This window comes from Mesoplodon mirus (assembly GCF_964341445.2).
Source record: "Mesoplodon mirus genome assembly, chromosome: 3".
In the NCBI taxonomy this organism is placed as follows: Eukaryota; Metazoa; Chordata; class Mammalia; order Artiodactyla; family Ziphiidae; genus Mesoplodon; species Mesoplodon mirus.
Genome location: NC_138978.1, coordinates 79,298,431 through 79,322,934, shown reverse-complemented (window position 1 = coordinate 79,322,934; position 24,504 = coordinate 79,298,431). Strand labels below are relative to the sequence as shown.

The 24,504-nt window shown below is 36.6% G+C and overlaps 1 protein-coding gene across 3 annotated transcripts in view; it reads left to right on the top strand.

Moving 5' to 3' along the window:
• Positions 1–24,504, top strand: part of COL24A1 (collagen type XXIV alpha 1 chain) — a 389,096-nt gene that overhangs the window by 136,932 nt on the left and 227,660 nt on the right. For all 3 annotated transcript variants that reach the window (XM_082612777.1, XM_082612779.1, XM_082612778.1), the window contains exon 20: positions 22,665–22,718. In XM_082612777.1, the coding sequence (XP_082468903.1) occupies positions 22,665–22,718 (54 nt within the window). The remainder of the gene's footprint in view (positions 1–22,664; positions 22,719–24,504) is intronic.

The following is a 24,504-nucleotide window of genomic DNA, read 5'->3' as shown; positions in this document are numbered from 1 at the left end:
TGTTCCTGATCTTAGTGGAAATGGTTTCAGTTTTTCACTATTGAGGACAATGTTGGCTGTGGGTTTGTCATATATGGCCTTTATTATGTTGAGGAAAGTTCCCTCTATGCCTACTTTCTGCAGGGTTTTTATCATAAATGGGTGTTGAATTTTGTCAAAAGCTTTCTCTGCATCTATTGAGATGATCATATGGTTTTTCTCCTTCAACTTGTTAATATGGTGTATCACATTGATTGATTTGCGTATATTGAAGAATCCTTGCATTCCTGGAATAAACCCCACGTGATCATGGTGTATGATCCTTTTAATGTGCTGTTGGATTCTGTTTGCTAGTATTTTGTTGAGGATTTTTGCATCTATGTTCATCAGTGATATTGGCCTGTAGTTTTCTTTCTTTGTGGCATCCTTGCCTGGTTTTGGTATCAAGGAGATGGTGGCCTCGTAGAATGAGTTTGGGAGTATTCCTTCCTCTGATATTGTTTGGAAGAGTTTGAGAAGGATGGGTGTTAGCTCTTCTCTAAATGTTTGATAGAATTCACCTGTGAAGCCATCTGGTCCTGGGCTTTTGTTTGTTGGAAGATTTTTAATCACAGTTTCAATTTCAGTGCTTGTGATTGGTCTATTCATATTTTCTATTTCTTCCTGAGTCAGTCTTGGCAGGTTGTGCATTTCTAAGAATTTGTCCATTTCTTCCAGGTTGTCCATTTTATTGGCATAGAGTTGCTTGTAGTAATCTCTCATGATCTTTTGTATTTCTGCAGTGTCAGTTGTTACTTCTCCTTTTTCATTTCTAATTCTATTGATTTGAGTCTTCTCCCTTTTTTTCTTGATGAGTCTGGCTAATGGTTTGTCAATTTTGTTTATCTACTCAAAGAACCAGCTTTTAGTTTGGTTGATCTTTGCTATCATTTCCTTCATTTCTTTTTCATTTATTTCTGATCTGATCTTTATGATTTCTTTCCTTCTGCTAACTTTGGGGTTTTTTTGTTCTTCTTTCTCTAATTGCTTTAGGTACAGGGTCAGGTTGTTTACTCGAGATGTTTCCTGTTTCTTAAGGTGGGATTGTATCGCTATAAACTTTCCCCTTAGAACTGCTTTAGCTGCGTCCCATAGGTTTTGGGTCGTCATGTCTCCATTGTCCTGTGTTTCTACGTATTTTTAAATTTCCTCTTTGATTTCTTCAGTGATCACTTTGTTATTTAGTAGTGTATTGTTTAGCCTCCATGTGTTTTTTTTTTTTTTACAGATCTTTTCCTGTAATTGATGTCTAGTCTCATAGCATTGTGGTCAGAAAAGATACTTGATACAATTTCAATTTTCTTAAATTTACCAAGGCTTGATTTGTGACCCAAGATATGATCTATCCTGGAGAATGTTCCATGAGCACTTGAGAAAAATGTGTATTCTCTTGTTTTGGGATGGAATGTCCTATAAATATCAACTAAGTCCATCTTGTTTAATGTATCATTTAAAGCTTGTGTTTCCTTATTTATTTTCATTTTGGATGATCTGTCCATTGGTGAAAGTGGGGTGTTAAAGTCCCCTACTATGATTGTGTTACTGTCGATTTCCCCTTTTATGGCTGTTAGTATTTGCCTTATGTATTGAGGTGCTCCTATGTTGTGTGCATAAATATTTACAATTGTTATATCTTCTTCTTGGATCGATCCCTTTATCGTTACGTAGTTTCCTTCTTTGTCTCTTCTAATAGTCTTTATTTTAAAGTCTATTTTGTCTGATATGAGAATTGCTACTCCAGCTTTCTTTTGATTTCCATTTGCATGGAATATCTTTTTCCATCCCCTTACTTTCAGTCTGTATGTGTCTCTAGGTCTGAAGTGGGTCTCTTGTAGACAGCATATATATGGGTCTTGTTTTTGTATCCATTCAGCCAATCTGTGTCTTTTGGTGGGAGCATTTAGCCCATTTACATTTAAGGTAATTATTGATATGTATGTTCCTATTCCCATTTCCTTAATTGCTTTGGGTTCTTATTGTAGGTATATTCCTTCTGTTGTGTTTCTTGCCTAGAGAAGTTCCTTTAGCATTTGTTGTAAAGCTGGTTTGGTGGTGCTGAACTCTCTCAGCTTTTGCTTGTCTGTAAATGTTTTAATTTCTCCATCAAATCTGAATGAGATCCTTGCTGGGTAGAGTAATCTTGGTTGCAGGTTTCTCTCCTTCATCACTTTAATTATGTCCTGCCACTCCCTTCTGGCTTGTAGAGTTTCTGCTGAGAGATCAGCTGTTAACCTGATGGGGATTCCCTTGTGTGTTATTTGTTGTTTTTTCCTTGCTGCTTTTAATACGATGTCTTTGTGTTTAATTTTTGACAGTTTGATTAATATGTGTCTTGGCGTATTTCTCCTTGGATTTATTCTGTATGGGACTCTCTGTGCCTCCTGGACTTGATTAACTATTTCCTTTCCCATATTAGGGAAGTTTTCAACTATAATCTCTTCAAATATTTTCTCAGTCCCTTTCTTTTTCTCTTCTTCTTCTGGAACCCCTATAATTCGAATGTTGGTGTGTTTAATGTTGTCCCAGAGGTCTCTGAGAATGTCCTCTGTTCTTTTCATTCTTTTTTCTTTATTTTGCTCTGCATCAGTTATTTCCACTATTTTATCTTCCACCTCACTTATCCGTTCTTCTGCCTCAGTTATTCTGCTATTGATCCCATCTAGAGTATTTTTCATTTCATTTATTGTGTTTTTAATCAATGCTTGATTCATCTTTAGTTCTTCTAGGTCCTTGTTAACTGTTTCTTGCATTTTGTCTATTCTATTTCCAAGATTTTGGATCTTGGAAATAGAATCTTGGATCAGCTTTACTATCATTATTCTGAATTCCTTTTCAGGTAGACTGCCTATTACCTCTTCATTTGTTAGGTCTGGTAGGTTTTTATCTTGCTCCTTCACCTGCTGTGTGTTTTTCTGACTTCTCATTTTGCTTATGTTACTGTGTTTGGGGTCTCCTTTTTGCAGGCTGCAGATTCGTAGTTCCTGTTGTTTTTGGTGTCTGTCCCCAGTGGCTAAGGTTGTTTCAGTAGGTTCTGTAGGCTTCCTGGTGGGGAGGACTAATGTCTGTGTTCTGGTGGTTGAGGCTTGATCTTGTCTTTCTGGTGGACAGGTCCACGTCTGGTGGTGTGTTTTGGGGTGCCTGTGGCCTTATTATGTTTTTAGCTAGCCTCTCTGCTAATGGGTGGGGTTGTGTTCCTGCTTTGCTAGTTGCTTGGCATAGGGTGTCCAGCACTGTAGCTTGCTGGTCGTTGACTGAAGTTGGGTGCTGGTGTTGAGATGGAGATCTCTGGGAGATTTTCGCTGCTTGATATTATGTGGAGCTGGGAGGTCTCTTGTGGACCTGTGTCCTGAAGTTGGCTCTCCCACTTCAGAGGCACAGCACTGACTCCTGGCTGCAGCACCAAGAGCCTTTCATCCACGCGGCTCAGAATAACAGGGAGAAAAAGTAGAAAGAAAGAATTAGTAGAAGAAAGAAAGAGAGAGGGAAAGAAAGGAAGAAGGGAAGAAAGGAAGGAAGGAAGAAAGAAAGAAAGGAGGGAGGGAGGGAGGGAGGAAGGATGGAAAGAAAGAAAGAAAGAAAGGAGGGAGGGAGGAATGAAAGCAAAAGGAAGAGTGAATGGAAGAAGGGAGGAAGGAAGGAAAGAAAGAAAGAATGACAGGAGGGAGGGAGGGAAGAAGGAAAGAAAAAGAAAGTGGAAAGAAGAAGGGTGGGAGGGAGGGAGGGAGTAAAGAAAAAGAAAGAAGGAAAGGAGGAGCGGAGGGAGGGAGGAAGGCAAGGTAGGAAAAAAAGAAAGAGCAGGTAAAGTAAAATAGAATAAGGTATGAAATATAGTAGCGTTATTAAAATTAAAAAGTAATTATTGAAAAAAAAAACGGACAGATAGAACCCTGGGACATATGGTGGAAGCAAAGCTATACAGAGAGAATCTTATGCAGAAGATTACACATACACATTCACAAAAAGCGAGCAGGGGGAAAAATCAAAAATCTTGCTCTCCAAGTCCACCTCCTCAATTTGGGATAATTCGTTTGTAAAAAGAGGAAAAGGGCGAGAAGTCTGAAATCTTGCTCTCTAAGTCCACCTCCTTAATTTGGGATAATTCGTTTGTAAAAAGAGGAAAAGGGCGAGAAGTCTGAAATCTTGCTCTCTAAGTCCACCTCCTTAATTTGGGATAATTCGTTGTAAAAAGAGGAAAAGGGGGGAAAGTCTTAAATCTTGTCCTCAAAGTCCACTTCCTCAATTTGGGATGATTCGCTGTCCATTTATGCACTCCACAGATGCAGGGCACATCAAATGGACCGTGGAGCTTTAATCCGCTGCCTCCGAGGCTGCACAGAGAGATTTCCCTGTCTCTGCTCTCACACCTCCCGGGTCTCAGCCTTGGACGTGGCCCCGCCTCTGCACGTAGGTCGCTGGAGGGCCTCCGTTCTTTGCTCAGACAGGACGGGTTTAAAGGAGCCGCTGATTCGGGGGCTCTGGCTCACTCAGGCAGAGGGGAGGGAGGGGCGCGCAGTGTGGGGCGGGCCTGCGGCTGCAGAGGCCGGCGTGACGTTGCAGCAGCCCGAGGCGCTCCGTGCGCTTTCCCGGGAAAGCCGTCCCCGGGTCCCGGGACCCCGGCAGTGGCGGGGTGCACAGGCCCCCCGGAAGGCGGGGTGGACAGTGACCCGCGCTCGCACACAGGCCCCGCGGCGGCGGCGGCGGCAGCAGCAGCCCCCCCAGCGTCCCACGCCCGTCTCCGAGGTCCGCGCCTTTAGCCGCGGCTCGCGCCTGTCTCCGGCGCTTCCCCAAGCAGCCCTCTTAATGTCCTCTCCTCGAGCACCAGGAAACAAAAGAGAAAAAAGTCTCTTGCCTCTTCGGCAGCTCCAGACCCTTTCCCCGGACTCCCTCCGGGCTAGCCGTGGTGCACTAACCCCTTCAGGCTCTCTTCCTGCCGCCAGCCCCAGTCCTCTCCCTGCGCTCCGACTGAAAGCCAATACCGGAGCCTCAGCTCCCAGCCCCGCCCGCCCCGGCGGCCGAGCAGACAAGCCTCTCGGGCTGGTGTGTGCCTGAGGGCACCGGTCCTCTGTGCCAGAATCTCTCCGCTTTGCTCTCCGCACCCCTGTTGCTGTGCTCTCCTCCGCTACTCCGAAGCTTTCCCCCTCCGCCACCTGCAGTCTCCGCCCGCGAAGGGGCTTGTAGTGTGTGGAAACCTTCCCTCCTTCACGGCTCCCTCCCACTGGTGCAGGTCCCGTCCCTATCCTATTGTCTCTGTTTATTCTTTTTTTCTTTTGCCCTACCCAGGTATGTGGGGAGTTTCTTGCCTTTTGATGGGTCTGAGGTCTTCTGTCAGCGTTCTGTAGGTGTTCTGTAGGAGTTGTTCCACGTGTAGATGAATTTCTGATGTATCTGTGGGCAGGAAGGTGATCTCCGCGTCTTACTCTTTCGCCATCTTCCTAAATGCATCTCATTGTAGTTTTGATTTGCATTTCCCTGATGATTAGGGATGCTTAGCATCTTTTCATATACCTATTGGCCATCTGTATGTCTTCTTTGGAAATATGTCTATTCAGATCCTGCCCAATTTTTAACCAGATTGAATTTTTTGATGTTGAGTTGTACAAGTTCTTTATATATTTTGGATATTAACCCTTTATTAGATATATGGTTTGCAAATATTTTATTAGGTTTGACTTACATTTATAAATTAATTTAGAGAGCAGTGACCTTTTTATGATATTGAGTCATCCTCTTAACAATGGGTGTCTTTCATTTGTTCAAGTCTGCTTTTGTGTTTTTCAGGAATGTTTTAAAATTTTTCCTCATATAGGTTTTTGTACATGTCTAATTAAATTTGTTCCTAACTATTTTTTGTTGCTATTATAAATGGGATTTTTCTCTACCACTGTATTCTCTAACAGGTTTTTGTATGTATATGAAGATTATTGGTTTCTGAATGTTAATTTTACATCCTGCTGCTTTAATGGTTAATTGTCTTTGAGTTATTTTTACCATTGATTTTCTAAAGTTTTCTAGATGTACTCTCATGTAATTTTCAAACTTTTAAAATCAGTTCCCATACCTCTAATTCAGTTCTCTTGTCTAGTGGCATTGTAATACCTCTAGTATAATGCTGAAGAGTTGGAAGTAGTGTGCATCCTTGTCTTGTTCCTCATTTCAGTGGAAATGCTATAATGATTTCTCATGAAGTAAATGCTAAATTAAAATTAAAATATGCACATATTTTATCATGTTAAGAAATATCAGTTCCTATTTCCTGAGTGTTTTTCAAATCAGGAATCATTTTTATAGTTTGTCAAATATATAGAGAGAGTCAGATATTTGCTATATTTTCAATATGTATAGAGATAATTATATATCTCTTTTTAGATATATTTATTGGTATATTATAGCAATGGATTTTCTGTTAACTATTTTGTATATAATAACTATTTCTATATAATTTTTGTACATTGACTATTTCTATATGACTTTTCTATTGCATTCTTGAAAAAATTCTATTTTATCATGGCACATTATTTTCCTAACATAATATTAATTATACTAATATTCATTAGTACTTCTGCATCAATATTTCTAAGTGATATTGGCCTGTAATATTCTTTCTTTTTTTGGTACTTCATCAGGTTTAGATATCAGTGTTATATTTATTTCGTCAAAATAAATAGAAAGTCTTCTTAGTTTTTAGTGCTCTGGAATAATTTATGGAATACTGGGATTATCTTACCTGTGAGGCTTTGGTGGAATTTTCCTGTGAAACCATCTGGAATGGATGCTTTTTTGTGGAGTAATTTCTTGGTACCTTTCTGTGTTGCTTCTGTGAAAATTAGCCTGCTTAGAATTAAGCTTTTTATCTCTAAAGGGGTTAGCTTTGTTAAATTGTTGTTTTCTTAGGAAATTAGCTGTTTCACCTAGGTTTTAAAATTTACTTCCATTTAAATCTGCAAAATAGTCTCATGATTTTTAAACTTTGTTTTAAGAATTCTCTCTTGTGTGCTATTTAAAATTTGTTAAATTTTTTATATTTATGTTTTCTGTTTTTTTGTCTTGATTAGGCTCAATTCAGTTTGTCTAGTCTGTTAATTTTTTTCTCAAAAAAACCCTGAAATTTTTATTTATTGTCTTCTCTTTTTCTTTTCTTTAGATAATTAGTTTCTCTTTGTATTTCCATTATTTTCTTGAGATTCTTTTGGCTTATGTTCTTTTTCTTTTTGAGTTGGGAATTTTATTTAATTTATTTTTGTTCTTTTATTTTTATTCCTAAAACTATTAAGGGCCATGCCTTTCCTTCTATCATTGCTTTAAATGTATCCCATGTATTCTGGTATTGAGTATTTTTATTGCCATTATTTTTTAGATATTTTGTAATTTCAGCTTGTATCTCCCTCTTAACCCAAGAGTTATTTAAGAAGGCATTTTAAAATTTCCAAGTGGGAGAGCCTGTTGGTTTTGATTTTGTTAATAATTCCTGGTTTCATTACACTGTTATCATAAACTGTTGTTCTGTTTTATGGAACTTAGCGGTCTGATTTTTTCTTTGTGACCTAATATATGATCCCTTTTTGTGACTGTTCAGTATGAACTTGACAAAAAGTTATATTTTTATTATCAGATGTGAAGTTCAGTATATAGTGACTTGCTCTTCCTTATTGATTACGTTCTTTACTTTTCTGATGTATCTTCACTTATTTTTGGTCTGATTGATCTGTCTGTTTTAATGGGATGGACTGTGGCTGTTGTCTACCCAGCTGCTTTGGGGCCACAAATGGTACTTATTTCTCCCTCCTTCACTATCCATTTTAAATTCCCCTCACCCTCAGCTGCCTTCTCAGTAGGTCTTGGTGACTTATCTGGTAGTATAAGCTAAACCTTCATGACTGTAGGGCAGTTCCAAGATATGTTGATTGTATCATCTGTGTTTCATGTGTATTCCTTCCTGCCTTTTTTGTATAAAGCAGTCTTTCTTCCTTTTGTTTTTCAGAGTCAGTTAACCATGCCAGTTTGGTGACTTCTCTTTTTGTTTGCTCATATCTTGTCATAAAATGTCTAAAGGTCCTGGTAGCAGCTGTAACTTTTAGTTTGTTAGGAACTTTGATGTGCCTCCTGTCAAGAGAGAGCCCCTTTGGGTATCAGGATCTCCAACCCTGAAGAGTCCTAGGTTGTGGAGACAGAACGCACAAAATGTACTGTTATTGGAAGTGATGACAGATAGGACCACACCTGCTTCTACTTCTTGGTTTGGGACTCATATATCCTTCCTATTAGGGACAAAGTATCATATGGAGGTGGCTGACTTAATAAATACACTGTATCCCAAAGAGTGGCACTCCATCCTTTCATATTGTTTCCTCTGAGCTGGTTCTTCAGTTATATCTTTAGAAGGCAGTTCCAGTGTTCTGTGAGACTGACTACCTCTAGATGTTGCAAGGTGGATTAAGACCAGTGGATCATATCATGGGGTCACTCTTATAGCTCCTTCAATGTACGGATACTATGCTTTATGAGGTTCCATGCCTGTGGATCATGCATTCTGTAATTCCCTAGATAGTGGTGCTAGTTAAACCTCTAAAGAGAGGAAAGGCACACTTTTAACTAAAATATGTATCTAACTCTGTAAAAATGAACTGCTGATACTGCCAGACTGAAAGGGGCCCACATGAATGTAAAATTTTTAAATCTCTTTTTTAAAACATAAATTAAAAGGATGCATTTGCCAGCTCAGTGACTACACACCATGTAAGGGAAGGCCTTAGTCATCTGCTTTGGTGATAATACTACATCTGACACAGCAGCTGCATTTGGGGCTGTGGTAGTCTACAGTTATCTCCAGAATAAAACTGATTTCTGTATTGGCCAATCTGACAAATTACACAGTGCTATGATAGAGACTGCCACCCGTACATATTTTAGATCTTAAATGGTGGCACTAATCTCTGATATGCTCTCCACACACAATGTGATTGGCCATCATGTAGTTGTGAGTGATTGGCTGATCCTTAGAACCAAAGGTCCACCTAACGATAGGAGTATCCCTGCCTTTTTGGCTCCTTTTTAGAAAATCCAGTTCTAATTATTCATTTTCAGGAGGTCTTTTAGAGATACCTATTTTATGTTAATCACCAAAAACACAAAATGATGGTGAGTTAGATTAAGTCCTGACTTTAAGGAGCTTATATTCAAGAAATTAATACTAAATTCAGACTATGTCAAAGCCTCCACTGTCTGTCTTTCTCCCAGACATCAAGATTAATTAGGTTTGATAAAAATCAAAATAAAAAATCAGGTCATTCTTTAATAGTCTAGAATCAGTGTAGTTCTCAGAGAAAATTATAAAACAGCCAAAGAATTTCTTTCCTGAGGTCTCTGGTCTCTCCTTTCTATATTCTCTCCCTGTTGGGTATGAGTTCTTGTCTATTTCAAGCAACCAGTGTCTCTTTTTCTTTCCATAATTTACCCTTCTTATCAAAGCCTGTTTTTAGAGAAAGACCTGATAAATATATATTTCACTCCCATCAGTAACTGGTTAACAGCTAACTGCAATATAATTCCCTCTCAAGGATATTTACATTTCAACACTAAACAGAAACCTGAAAGTAATGCAGGGAGTTTTGAGTGTCATTTAGTGAGCAGGAAAAATTTGTGGTTGATTAGAAACTTTGATACTCCTCAAATTAATCATATCATACAAGTGGTCACCTACACTACCAATAAGACAGGACAAGACTGGCCAGTATTTCTTGCTAGTGCTTTCTAGTTTGGAAATTCAAATCTTCATAAGAGTTAGTAAAAGCAAAGCACTCTGAAGTTTTTGTTGTAAATGCTAAGTTGTTTGCCATTGGCATTGAACAGAATTGTTCATCATTAAAGACCATCTGAACAAATGTCACTTCAAAGTTATTTTCATGCTTATTCTAGGTGAATTATTAAATTGCTGTAACAAAGAAGTAAATATACCTGTGCATTTAGCTCTTCACAGAACTGTAAATATTAGAGGTGTCTCAAGGTAAAACATTATGTACTTTAAAACATAAGATTAAAAATTTTTCCATAATCGTTCTTTGTTTTTAAGAAAAACATATGGAGAATGCTGTACAGGACTCTTTTCTATTTCTTTAAGCATAGTAGTATCAATTTTAGCACTAACCCCATGCTTCCTCCCAGTTCTGGCAGCAAACCACCTTCAAATGTGGTAGCAGGATAGTTAGAATGTTTGTTGATTCAGCCGTTAACCTCCCTGGGCTACAGAGATTGCCAAGTAGTTGAATTTTGGATGATATTCTTGGTAAATGGGACCAGTTGTTTACTGTAAAAATGAGCTGAGACCACTGATCACAGAGATACCAGAAATGGCCAAGCAGTGGGTCCTCTTTTTCCACCATGGTGGTCTTCATTAGAGACAAAGACCAAAGTTTATTTGGAGAGTCTGCTCACAAGTGAAGGCGTGCTTCTAAATGTCCATTTTAGCTCTTAAGTGAATGTAACCGGAATGAGGTTGCCTGTGGCCAGCTATGTTAGTTGAGTAGATCTTAGTGCTAATGGATTCCCTTCACTTAAACCAGTTACGTCTTTCGTATCTGTTATCAACTGAGTTTGGTTGAGTAATTTGGTGTTTTTAGTTGTTACTCAAAAAGTAGTGTTGAAAGAAAACATGTGATTAAATCAGTCAATAAAAAATTGTTTCTTGAATTCCTACAGTGTGCAAGGCTGTGCCTAGTGAACACTGTGGGATATGTACAAAAAGAATGTGTTATCCATAATTGGGGGAAATTTACAGCCTGCTTGAGAAAGGCAAGATATGTACATATACTGTTAATAATGGTAATGGCATCATGTGAGAATTAAATAAATAGTTATTATAGTTCAATGTTAGTACAGAGAGTTAACATAAGGTAGAAGGATTAGGGAAAGGGTCTTGGAAAAGATGGATCTTGAATTAGATTGTTGATGAATAAAGGGCAGGAAAAGGGGAGAGCAATCCAAGCAGAGTAAATCACATGAGCAGAGCTAGACATCTAGGTAATATGCTTGGTGGATTTACAGACAGTGAATAAAACTGGCTAGCTGGTGCAGATTTCTTGTGTTGATTTAGAGTGACAAATAAGGTTATAAAAGTAGATTGGTGCCAAATTGCATAAGGCCTTTGATTCTAAGCTATATCAGAGGCACAGTATTCAGTAGCTAGGTAGTCAGGCCTAATACCACAGTTGTATTGTGGAAAAAAAATATGGAATATTCCCCTTCATCTCCCAAGTAAACCAGCCAAAGTTTTATTGATTTGCCTGGTTTCTGTCCATAACAGTCACAAATTTCTATCCTTTCATACTCAGTATAAGTGGCAGTCTCTATAACTGTTATCTGAAAGGGGATGGAATCTTCTGCCAACCTAGGATGAATCTTAGTACTATTAGTTACTGTTAATAATAGTACTTAGTAGTTTTGTTACAATGAGGTAGACCTGAGGCTGCTCACCAGATTGAGGAGGAAATCTTTCCATTCAGAGGAGAGTTAGCAACAACTAGGGCAACTGTCTTTGAAGATGCTTTCCGTTCCCAGTACTTGGTCTACAGCCATCTTTCCCAGTTCCTCCTTTTAGCAGGCAATAAAGTGGGGGACGATTTATTGCCTGGTTGTCTGCACAATTTGGTCAAATTCACTGCCAATTCCCATTAACTCTCCTCATATCCTGTTATCATCGGTGAAGCCCTCATACTTCCTCTTACAGAAAGCTATGTCTCCATCAGTATCCCGTCCTCAGGACCTGAACCGTCAGGGACTGTGCAGGATCTGAGATTTTATCCTGTTTGCAAGCCAACAAGTTAGCCTGACAGTTTCAAAGATTCTGGTAGAAGACACAAGACTCCTGGGATAGAGACAAACGATAGTTTATTACTTTCAGCAATAGTAGTTTCTGGAGTATCAACATTTCTGCACTGACTCACTGAGCTTCAGTTTTCAGAGGGTGATATGAAGAGAGCTGGATGACCTTTGCATATACAGTGGGTTGCATTTCATAAGAACTTGGAGCTTAGGGAAGCTGAGTCTTTTATAATGGACAGCTATAAAAAATAATGGGTTCCAGAAAAAGACATTATTATATGGACAGTAAGTGTTCCTGCCTTTTGCTATAGGGGGAGACACTATCTCTATTTTTACTATACAAAATTCCCTGAAAAGAGACTGGTATGAGAAATGGTAAGTTCCTCATTTGCATAATGTGCAGAAATTCAAGAGACTATGGAGAATTGTCTCCAGCAACATGTTAAGGTAAATGTTGGAAGTATAAAGATGAGTAAGATACATTCATTTTCATCCATGAGCTCACATTATATTGGAATAAACACATCCATAATTATAATACAGTGCAATAAGTACTAAACAGCCTGATTTTGCCTAAGAAGAACTATGAAAGGCTTCACAGATCATGATACATTTGAGTTAGTAACAAATTGTATGATGAAGCAACCTCAGGGGTGGAGGGAGTTAAGAAAGACTTCTGAGAAACATAGTTGCTTGATCAAAGATGAAGACATAGTAGGGACTTACCAAATGCAAGCGGAGGGCAAGGGCATTCCAGAAGAGATATATGAGGAAGCTGGGCGTATTTAGAGAACTGCAGACAGTTCAGTGTTTTTGTCAAGTTTGTTTCCATTAAAAATGACAGAAACCTAACTCAAACAGTTTTCAGCCAAAAAATCAGGACTGGCTAATGTAGTCAGGAAGTCCAGCAGTGCATGTGCTGAGAGGTTTGGCTAGATACAGGAGCTGGATGAATATAATCAAATTACTCTCATTTTCTAGCCTTACTTATCTCTGTTGGCTTCATTCACAAACATTGTGGAACAGGTGGCTCTTGGCAACTCTAGACTTATATTGCTCTAAGAGTTAGCAATCTTGGCAAAAAGAAAGCACTCTTCTTTCTGTGTAGCTACAGCAGAAATTCTAAGGTAGGCTCCAGCCAATCTGACTGGGATTACATGGTCATCTTTAAGTCAGTCACAACAGCCATGAGACAGGAATACTGTAATTGTCAGGATTTGGATCACCTGGGGGTATAGGTGATCCTATACCCCTAAAAACTGGGATGGGGACCAGAAGCACATGCACTGCAAACTGGGGAAGAGAGTAGTTCCCCAAAGAGATGGTGAGCAGATAAAAAGAAATGCCCTCTACCTTTCACATCTCTGGTGCCCAATATCTGTATATACCCTTCTTCCCACTTACACAGGTTTTAAAATGCTTTTGGTAGCATAGTGCATGTGGCTACCCACACAGCTGAAAATACACTCTCCCTTCTCCAAAGAAAGATAACCCAATGTATTGGTCAATTATTGCTTACAGGTCCAAGGCCAGGTTCTTTGGGTAAGGTGCATTCTCAGTGAGGCCCAGATACAGGTCTACATCTCAACTAATCAGTATATGATTTTAGCAAGAAAAAAAGATAGCCACACTATTCATTCCATTTAGAAAATGAGAGAATGAGAAACAACATAGAGTGGCCCAGGCCCATAGTTGTGTATTTAAATCAAACGTAGGCGGTTGATACATGACAGTTCCTCATAACAATATAAATCAGCTTTTTAAATCACCCAACTTCCCACTCCCTGCCACAAAATTACACACACCGAAATGAGAATCTGAGGTAAAGAGTCTCTGGAATATATCATACATTCTATGAAACCAGGGAATATCTTCATTCTCTAGTGTATGTTCAGTACAAAGAACAATGCCTGACACATGGTAACTATGTGTTGAAGGAATGACTAGATATTCTTAAAGATGCTCATAAGAATTCTAAATGAGTCATGTATATAGACAATGAGTACCTAAAATGATATTTATCTAAAGGTAAGTATCAAATCACAGTTATGTTATTCTCTCCAAAACATTTTGAAATATGAGTTTCACTGATTTTTATCTGGGGACAAGTTTTCTAAGGTTCTTTACATGGTTGCAAGCTATTGTCTACCAAAAAGCAAGTGGTTATCTAAAACATCCAATACCAATTACCTTTTTGCTTTACAATTTTATTGAAGTATAATTTACATATAACAAAACTGCCTATATTTAAATTGTACAATTTGATAATTTTAGACATATGTTTAACTTGTGAAACAATCACTGAAATCAAAATAGTGAAGTCATCCATCAAACCCCAAAATTTCTTTGTTTACCTTTGTAACCTTTCCTTTCTGTCCTTCATGTTCCTCCCTTCCTCAGTCTACTACTGATCTGCTTTTTGTCACTATAGGTTATTCAAACTTAAGTATCAAATAATGGTCAAAATAAATTATTTTACAATTATAAGTTTAGTAATAGTTTTCTGTAGATTTCAGTAGAATGAAAGTAGGCTTTGCAATTGACTTTGTAGGTTTTTTTGAGTGACTTCAAATATACTGTGAATACTATTTAAGCAAAGTTTTATTTAGAAGAGAGAGTAAGCTATGTCATAAAGGATTTTATTGTCTTTGTGAATTTTCTCTGAGTTTTTAGAATGTTACATGTAAATGGAATTTAGAGTTCAGCTGTGCTATATTTACTGCTTAAATATATAGAATTACAAAAGGGAAAATATATAAATAGCAATAATCATTTGCAAAGATTTTTAACAGTATCATAATGAAAAAAATCTGGTTTTGATGGCTTTTTAGACCTAAAACAGCAAAAGAGAATGAAAGTGAGCCAGATACTTAGATGAATTCTTTATTCTGCATTTATTTTTCCAGAAGCTCATATTTTCTATTGTGTTTTTTTCAGAAGACAGAACAGTTGCTTAATTTGCAGTTGCACACTGCCCTGTGCTAAAGTTTAGTTTCTATAGTTTACTGAGAAAGTGAATTTATTATTTTTGTCCTTTCAAATATTTTTTGGCATTAACTTTTGGATAGATTATTCTCACTCAGAAAAGGTCATTTAAATCTTCTTTTATTACTTTCCTACTTGGACTCAGTATATTCCCGACATGGCATGTACTTCCACAAATGCTAAAGAACAAAATCTTATGATTGTTTTTTGGATCCATGTCTCAAACTAAATTATCTCCTTACAGAACCTCTCTCCCTCTGGATACATTCATTCTTGTTTGCATATGAAAAATTTCAATCCTATCTATAGAAGCTATACTAGTTGGTTATTTTTTGTTGGGGTGGAGTTGTTTGCTTTTTCAGACAAAGGGTAACTTTTGAAATTGCATAATTGAAAATATAATTATTCAAATAGAATTTGTTTTTAATTTGTTCATCAATTCAGGCCATCAAATGTTTTTTGAATGTGCTTTGAATGTACTGTATGCCCAGCACCAGACAAGGCTTTGCATAACTTTGCCCTTTAGGAATTCATAATTTTTATGTTGCCCTATCTTAAATGGTTTCTTAATTTTATCTTTTCTCAATATGACTATTTTTCAAAGGAATATATTCATCTCTACTTTGTTCAGACTTATAAACTACTCAGAAGATAAATTTAAGCCAAACCATATTGTGTTCTTGTGTATTTAATGCACAGTGTATACAAAAATCAATGAAAAAACTTGAAATTTTTCATGATAGTTAAATGACCTAAATGTCACTCTTATCTATAATAACAGAGTATTTAAAACTATATTGTAAAATATCAGAAAAATTTAAATTTCCCCAAATATGTACTTTATTTTTAACCTATTATAATTGAACGTGCTATTACCTCCAAAATAATACAAATTCTGAACTTCACTGATTTCATCTGGGGCCAAGTTCAATGAATAAATTCTACTTTCTCTCTAATGGTCTTCAAATCATTACAAACTGTTGCCTACCAAAAAACAAATGATTATCTAAAACACCCAATACCAATTAACTTATTTTTGTATAGTTTTGTACAGGTATAATTGAGGTATATTATAATATAATGAGCTGTATATTTTAAATTGTATAATTTCATAATTTTTCATGTATGTATAACCTGTGAAACCATCACCAAGATCAAGATATAAAAGGTATTTGTCAAACTCAACACTTGTTCATTTTTTGTAATCCCTCATTTTGTTTTTCTGCCCCCACCCTTCCCAGGTTACCACCAATCTGCTTTTTGTCACTTTAGATTAATTTGCATTTTTCTAAAGTTTTACGTAAATGAACTCATATAGTATATACTCTTTTTTGGTCTGGCTTCTTTTGCTTAGCATAATGCATTTGAGATTCATCCAGGTTGCCACATCCAGGTTGTTTCATCTTACCAATATACCATAATTAGTTTATTCATTGGATTTGTTTATTTGTGGATTATTTATCAGTTTACCATTTTTAACTATTTTTTTAACTGAAAGGACTATATATTTCAAAATAAAACAGACTTACCATTCCTATTAAAGAAGTACTAATGCGCTCAATGTATACAATACAGCATCACATATTTATTCTGTTAGGAGCCTCTAGCTTCCAGACTTCTGACAGCTGCCAGAATAAAAATGACAATATTTTAGTTTTATGATTTCTTAGGAAACTAATGGAATCTGCTAGTGCTTTTGTTCCCAGGTTTTGCTTTAGAAATGCATGTGAACTAGACTCAGCCTTTAGTGATTAGAGAATAATAAAACGTTTTTACTGGAAAGGATACTGAATCACTCTTCTCAGTGCAGTAAACAAATGTTAGCAGTCCAAAAACAGAAGACACATTTTTACTTATTATTTTTAAAGCTACTTGAGTTTCCTGCTTCTTGATAAAAATTGGTGATTAAACTATTTCTATTAAGAAGGCACCACATGCAAGATACAAAATCAATATACAAAAAATATCAGTTGTTTCTATACACTAATAATGAACTATCAGAAAGAGAACTTAAGAAAACAACCCCATTTATAATTGCATCAAAAAAAACCCTAAGAATAAATTTAATCAAGGGGGTGAAAAACCTGTATGTTGAGAACTGTAAGACATTGATGAAAGAAATTGAAGGAGACAAAAATAAATGGAAAGATATTCCATGTTTGTGGGTTGGAAGAATTAATACTGTTAAAATGTCCATACTACCCAAAGCAACCTACAGATTCAGTTCAATCCCTACCACAACTCCAATGGCATTTTTCACAAAAATGGAACAAACGATCCTAAAATTCATATGGAACCACAAATGACCCCAAATAGCTGAAGCAACCATGAGAAAGAAGAACAAAGCTGGAGGCATCGCACTTCCTAGTTTCAAACTATATTACAAAGTTATAGTAATCAAAACAGTATGATATTGCCATAAAAACAGACACATAGATTACTGGAAAAGAAGAGAAAGGAAAAAATGACCAGAAATAAACCCATTCACATGTGGTCAGTTGATCTATGGCAGAGGAGCCAAGAATATACAGTGATGGAAAGGTCGGTCTCTTCAATAATGGTTTGGGAATATTGGACAGCCACATGCAAAAAAATGAAACTTGACCCCCTATCTTGCACTATACACAAAAAATAACTCAAAATGGATTAAAAACTTGAATGTAATACCTGAAACCATAAAACTCATAGAAGACAACATAGGCCGAAAGCTCCTTGACATCAGTCTTGGTGATGATTTTTTTGGATTTGACACCAAAAACACAGGCAACAAAAGCTAAAATAAGCAAGTAGGACTACATCAAACTAAAAAGATCCTGCATAGCAAAGGAAACAATCAACAAAGTGAAAAAGCAGGCTATCAAATGGGAGAAAATATTTGCAAGTTACATATCTGATAAGGGGTTAATATACAGAATATATAAAGAACTCATATAACTCAATAGCAAAAAAAAATCTGATTAAGTATTATTCAGCCTTAAAGAAAGGAAATCCTACCATTTGTAATAACCTGGATGCACCATGAAGGCATTATGCTAAGTGATATAAGTCATACAGAGAAAGACAAATGTTACGTGATCTCACTTTTATGTAGAATCTAAACGAAAACAAACACAAAAAACCTCATAGATACAGAGAACAGATTGGTGGTTGCAGGAGGCAGGGGTCAGGTGGGGAAGGTGGGTGAAGTGGGTAAAAGGGGTCAGAGGTGCAGACTTCCAGTTACAAACCATGGGGAGGTAATGCACAGCATGGTGACATAGTTAATAACACTGGTTGTACATTTGAAAGTTTCTAAGAGAGCAGATCTTAAAAGTTATCATCACACATGCAAAATTACAACTAAGCATGGTGATGGATGTTAACTAGATTTATTGTGGTGATCATTTCTTTCTCTATATATACAGGTGTTTTACACCTGAAACTAATATGTTTTATGTCAATTATATCTCAATTTTTAAAACAAACACTGCAAGTCAGACTGCTCATCCTTTTCCTCGCTAAGGTGTTATATTTTCAATTGTGATGTGACAACTTAGATAGTGAAGCACATTGTGGGAGAAACCATTTTGACTTTTCAGTGTTTACTGAAGTATTTTAGATGAAAAAATATAATTAAGCATTTTATCAGTGTTTTGTTTTTAATTTTTTTCTGTATAGTTTCATGCCAATGTAGTTTTCTAATGAAAGTTATAGACTCTGAATGATGTATTTTTAAACCTTTCAATCTCTGAGCTCTCTGAAATTTTGCTACTTGGCAAGGATGGCCACGTCCTGTCATTTGATTTACATTTTCAACAATGAATTAGAGAGTTAAAAAAACTTTATTTTATAGACATAGGTTATCATTAAAATTCAGTTGACCCAGTTAACTCTGATTTTTATATTTTAAATTTATTATTTAAAAGGTAAGATCTTTACTTGGTGGTAACCCAGGTACGGAATTTTTTTTTTAAGGGCTTCAAATGCTTGGCTTATTTATTTGTTTGTTTGTTTGTTTGTTTGTTTATGGCTGTGTTGGGTCTCCATTTCTGTGCGAGGGCTTTCTCTAGTTGTGGCAAGTGGGGGCCACTCACTATCATGGCCTCTCTTGTTGCGGAGCACAGGCTCCAGACACGCAGGCTCAGTAGTTGTGGCTCATGGGCCTAGTTGCTCCACAGCATGTGGGATCTTCCCAGACCAGGGCTCGAACCCCTGTCCCCTCATTAGCAGGCAGATTTTCAACCACTGTGCCACCAGGGAAGCCCCGGAATTTTTTAAATAATAAAAATATTCCCATTAGCTATCTGTTTTATACATGGCAGTGCACATACGTCAATCCCAGTCTCCCAATTCATCCCACCCCCCACTGTGTCCACACGTCCGTTCTCTACATCTGGGTCTCTATTCCTGCCCTGCAAATAGGTTCATCTGTACCATTTTTCTAAATTCCACATATCTGTGTTAATACACGTATTTGTTTTTCTCTTTCTGACTTACTTCACCCTTTATGACAGACTCTAGGTCCACTGCCATGTGTAAAATGGATAGCTAGTGGGAACCTGCTGTATAGCGCAGGGAGCTCAGCTTGGTGCTCTGTGGTGACCTAGAAGGGTGGGATTGTGGGTGGGGGGGTGGGAGGGAGGTCCAAGAGGGAGGGGATATATGTATACATATAGCTGATGCACTTCGTTGTGAAGCAGAAACTAACAACATTGTAAAGCAACTATACCCCAATTTTAAAAAAAAAAAAAAAGTTTATTTAAAAAAATATATTCTCTGGCCAAGTTTCAAAGGTATCCTATTTGAGGAGGTTTTTTTTCTCCTTTTACTAACTATACTGATGTTCTTCTGAACTTTTAAATAAAATTTTAATTTTAAAATGTTCAACTTACATGGCTATAATATAAGAACAGATTTGCTGACATCTTTTGTCTCATTCCCTGGTCTTTGGTACTTCTTGTCTTTTAAATATTCCTCTACTGTAATTTTAATGATTAAGAAGGAGCAGATATTCATGCATATATACTCAATAGTTCATATTTATCCAGAAGTCACCTCATAACATTTTTCTTACTAGCACAGACACTAAAAACTATATAAAATGAATGTATATCATAAACAGTTATAAGACAAACACTCTTATAACTACCACACAAGTCAGGAATAGAACAGCCAGTTATCCCCAGAAACTTTTATGGATCCCAACGCAGCCACAAGCCTATCTCTCCTCCAGAAAGTAAGCAGTTCCTCTTTTTTCTTTTATGGTTTATCACTCGGGTGTACATCTTTTAAAACTGTAGCTTAGTCTTGTTTGTTTTACTCTTGTGTCTTTCAGTCTACAAGTTCTCCTTCCATTGCCTTTTCCCCACTTTATAATTTAATTGTTGAAGATCCCCAGCCATTTAACCTGTAGAGATTCCCAAAGCCTGGATTTTGCTGATCATAGTCTCATGGTGTAGTTAAGCATGTTTCTCCCTCCTCTGTATTTCCCGCAAATTGGTAGCCACATATAGAGGCCTAGCCAAGGTCAGTTTCGCTTGTTTGTTTTTGACAAGACTATGGGTGATATTGTGTTCTTTCATTAGGAAGCACAAAATGTCTATCATCATTCTGTGATGTTAACAGTTGTGATTCCTCAACTCCCTGCATACATTAGATCATTTAGGGGATTGCAAAATGGAGATATTCTTGTTCTTTCACTTCTTTTCATTTATTGGCTGGAATACATCCCCTAATCTACTATTTGGTTAGTTGTGTTATTGTATGTATAGAAAAGGTGGAATAAATGCTTGATTCTTCACCTTTGTTTACCAGTTTTGGAAATAATGAGTTGGCTTTCTTTCATCCGCTAAATGTGAATAATGTTTTGTTGTTGTATCATTTTGAACTTCTGAATTTAATCATATTTGACCTGTTGCAATCCATTGCAATTTTTGTCCTTACTGAAGTTCATGTTGTCCCATTTCTGGCTGGTGAGATCCTCTTCAAGCTCCCAGAGTTCTTTTAATGTGACTCCAGGTTTGATACCTTTTACAGCTTGCTTTCTAGTATGACAAGGTGTTCCAGGCTCAGCTGGAGAATGGACAGGAATTATGAATTTATCTATGAGGATGCTGTGAGCCAGTGGTTGTAAACTGGTATTGAGGGGCCAAAATTAGCCACCAGCCATGTTGTCCCTTTTTATTGTCAAAAGAAATAAATCATTATTCAAGAGCAAAAAAATCAATTTTTTTTAGCATTTACTATGTGCCAGGTGTTGTACTAGTTTCTGGGAATATGGTGGTTAATAAGAGATAAAGCTGCCCTCAGGGAATTTACAATCTGATGAGGAAAACAATACAAGCCAAAGCACTATCAAGTAAACTTGTAGGACCCTAGGATGGTGTGAGTCTTAGAAGGGTCCTAATTCAGGGTATTGGAGGTCAAAGAAAGATTTTCAAGTAATATATTATTTAATCTCCTATTTAAAACTTAAGTGTTCCAGGTGAAGAAAGATAAGGGAAAATTACTCAAGGCAGAGAAAGTATAGATGAACCTGATTTCCTTTAGTTAGAAAAGCCATCAGCATGTCTGTATTAAACATATTCTGTTCCAAAACTTCCAGAAATCTGATCCTGTGTCTAGTCTTTCTGTTACCACTGCCTTTTCTCTTGCCAGAAACGACCACAAGTAATATTTTTCTCCACAGAATCCAAGTTTTAAATTGGAGTCATTTCTGTCCTAATCCAGACTGGATAAGTTGGTATCACTTACTGTTGATTTTTTCTTTTCTTCCAAGATGAGTTTTCCAGAATCAACCTTGCTATTCCATCTTACGTGTTGGCATTTTAATTACCATAATATTTACCCCTCCAATGAACTGTCTTTTCTAGCTGACATTCATACTTAATTGCAGCCTTCTTTACTTTTAAAGATATGATTCTTGTACTTATTCTACTATTTATTCCTTTATCCATGTCAGAAGGAAACACTGAAACAGCTTATCTGTGACAAAATACAAGGAAAACTATAATTATTAGCTTATTATCTATATTGAAATTGATCATGATGAATTTCATTCTAATGTATTATTTCAGTAAGAATATCGATCTGACCATTTTGGAGCAACACTGTTGGCCTTCTCTCAGCACAGATTTTTCTGACACTTTGGTCCATTTCTATTTCTTGAGAAAACTGTTTTAAACTGCTAAAGTATAATTTCCGAAAAGGTAAAATTATGATTTTCAGGCAAATATGAAGTAAACATGGGTCAAAGATTTTATTCAATTTGTTAATTAGTGATGGAACCAGTAAGATGTTAATACAAATTCAAAGAACATTGAGCTATTTATAGACAATTGAATATGGGAATGTTAGAATAAGATAGCTGAGTTCGATACAAAACTGATTAGTATCCTGTATGTTAAGCTATATAACCTTTGGGGTTATTGTTTTTTTCACCAAACAGAAGAATTAGCATATAGTTAGTTAGTAAACAATGAGTGTAACAAAGTACATTCCCCTAATCCTTGGGTGGCTCTGTGTCCCATATGACACTGAAAAGACCTGTTACATTTTTTTTTTGCCTTTTTTTCAAGTTGTGAATGATTTTGAATAAGATTTCAAAAATCTCTTAGACTGGATTAGAGAATTTTATTTGGGTCTGAGGATTGTTCATGAATAACTGATGAAGTAAGCTCTGTTTTAGTATACTTAATAAGTTTTGTATTCCAATGTAAGACAACTGCCTAACGATTAATCTTTAATATTGAAGTTTTGAGGAGAATAAATCATTTTTATTGGACATCAAAGAAAGGCAAAGGGAATTTCTTAATAGATTTAAAGTAATTTGCTATGGAATAAACTCTCTATATTTTTATGTTCCCTAGGGTTTTCCTGGAGATATTGGGATTCCTGGACAAAATGGCCCTGAAGGATCAAAGGTAAGGGGAAAAAAAGAAAAAGAAAAACAGAAGAAGAAAAAAGTATGGTATCTATAGTTTTCTAATGTCAAATCTCAATGAATGGGTAAAAAAATATTTTAGAAATATCAAAACATTTCTAGATATTTTTGAGCTGACTCAGTGCATTTAAAAAACCTTGTACAGCTTGTTTTGAGATAATCAGGAAGTAGTTTGCATGTCTGGTTGTTCTTTTGGTATCATTTGTTTAGTAGGAGTTTGTTTATACAGCCTCTTGGGTTCAGGTCATTGAAAATGATTTTTCTGGTTTGGTCTAGACTTAGATTAAGGTGACAGTATTTTCAAAGCACATAAATAACTGAAAAAATGATTTCTTATAAGAGGTGAAAAAAATTTAAAACCCCAAAAACCTATAGCCTACACTAAATGGATGAGAGTTTTCTGACCACTAAAACCCTTTAGGGCCTATTAAATATCCACTGATTAAAATAAAAGAAAGCCTATGGTGTTCTGGAATTTATACATAGCACAAACTACCTGCAGAAACCTAATCATTTCTAACTTCCTTTACTGTTGTTGTGTATGTATACTAGAAGTTATCCATGGAAAACCTTTAAATACCAAGCTTTGCCAAGCAGGCTGACATAGAATGAGCATTGTAAACAAATAAAGTATTGTGAATAGACACAGAACGATGAAATAGCCTGAAGTTTGGAGAACTGGCAGGTTATGAAGTGTAGCTGCTGTGGAAGATTATTAGTGTGAGTAGAGAGGAAGTTTTAGGGGATGAAGCTGGAAAGGATATTAATATAGCTATATTTGTTAGTGTACTATACTGTCAAGTACTACAGTACTGTAGTAAATGTTTTACAGATATCTCATTTAATCTTCACAACAGCTTTATGAGGTAGATTTTATCCCCATTTTATAGATAGTTAAGTTATTCCCTCAGTCACATAACTATCAGGTGACTTAGTCAGGATTCTAACCCAGACATGATTTCAAAGTCTGAGCTCTTAACCACTGAGTTTGGGGATTAAATTGTGGGGAAGGTTTAAGACCTTGTTGAAGAGTTTCTACTTCTACCATGGGCGTCATGGAGTAATCAAAGATTTTTAAGTAGTAAAGTATCCTAAGTGATTTATGTTTTAAAAAAGATACCTCTTATGTCAGCATGGAGGATGGTTTAACAAGAGAAAAAATGAAGGCAAAGAGATGAGCTAGAAAAAGCTAGAAAAGAAGTTATAAAGATCTGAAGTGAAACAGAACATTCATTCAATCAACAAATATTTACTGGCTGCCTCTTATGTGACAGCCATTGTGCTAGACCCTAGGGCTACAAAGATGAAAAGTCCTGCTCCCTACTTTCAAAAAACTTACAATCTAGAGAAATATATACAGGAAATCCTTTATAATAACCATGTGAATAACATATAATATGTGATACTGTGTGAGTATATGGTTAGGGGACTCAGATTACTCTTTGTAGAGAAGGTAGCACTTGAGCTGACATGATGAATGAGTCAGAATTTGCAGACAGACAAGTAAGATATATGGCATTCAGGAAAAGGAAACTTGTAAGAGGATGAAGGTGCAGTATTTGGAACACACTTGTACTAAAAGTTATTCATTCTTTATGTGAAATTCAAATCTAACTGGGCATCCTGTATGTTATCTGAAAACACTACTGGCTGCCTAACAACTCTCCCTGTACATATTCAGCCGTATTTCCCCCTTCCTTTCTGTCTCCACAGAAAAGTTATTCCTCCCCCTCCCCAGTATTCAAATTTCACATATGTTTTGTATC